The 720-nt window shown below is 54.2% G+C and overlaps 1 protein-coding gene across 1 annotated transcript in view; it reads left to right on the top strand.

Annotated features, from left to right (window-relative positions):
- Window positions 1-713, top strand: part of PDZD2 (PDZ domain containing 2) — a gene marked incomplete at its 3' end in the record, with an annotated part of 53,937 nt that extends 53,224 nt beyond the window's left edge. The window contains exon 18 of the mRNA XM_009584180.1: window positions 1-713. This exon is cut by the window's left edge and continues 2,326 nt beyond it. Within this exon, the coding sequence (XP_009582475.1) occupies window positions 1-713 (713 nt within the window).
- Window positions 714-720: the final 7 nt, after the last annotated feature.

Genomic DNA, 720 nt, shown 5'->3' with positions numbered 1-720 from the left:
CGCGGTTCAGCAGGAGCAGCTGGAAGGGCAGGAGATCCAGCGCACTTTCATTGAGGTGAAGCTTTCCTCATCATCATCCTCTTCCTCCTCTTCCTCTGCCTCTTCCTCACCAGCATCGTTTTTGCAGCTGCCATTGCTGGAGAAAACAGAAGAGGTGAACGCAGAAGTGCCTCGGCTGACTGAGGAGATGGGAACCATGCAGTGTTTCTCGAAAGCAGATACCACCGGAGACAGAAATCTCTATGGCTTGTCAAAACCTGTGACGAGGACTTACTCGATGCCAGCCCAGTTATCGGGTCACTTGAGGGAGGACTGCCATGTTGCAGAGGTTCATCCCGTGCAAGGGCCCCAGGACCATGCTGCAGAGGAGAAATACCCTCAGGCGGCAGCGGGGATGTTAAAGATGGTCCATCTCAACCTGCCAAATGGCCAGAGTGGGAAGGAGCAGGCATACGCCTCCAAAAGCTCCCAGAGGGTCCATGATACGTCCCCCTCAGTCAGCGACATTAGCTGCCCTGCCACCGATAAGCTGAGGAGCTTCAGGAGGAATTACTACTACTACGAGCTGAACTGGCCACATGAATCTACCTCATCCTTCTCCGTCAAACAGAGGATCAAATCCTTTGAAAACCTGGCAAATTTCGACCGGCCCATTGTGAAGGCCATCGATATACACTCAGCTGCGAGGTCCCCCCTCGCCAGGAGGTCGTGTGGTGGGAT

Source organism: Fulmarus glacialis, unplaced genomic scaffold, assembly GCF_000690835.1.
Source record: "Fulmarus glacialis isolate BGI_N327 unplaced genomic scaffold, ASM69083v1 scaffold17048, whole genome shotgun sequence".
Classification (NCBI taxonomy): Eukaryota; Metazoa; Chordata; class Aves; order Procellariiformes; family Procellariidae; genus Fulmarus; species Fulmarus glacialis.
The sequence above is the reverse complement of the archived record's forward strand: the minus strand, read 5'-3'. Positions and strand labels throughout refer to the sequence as shown.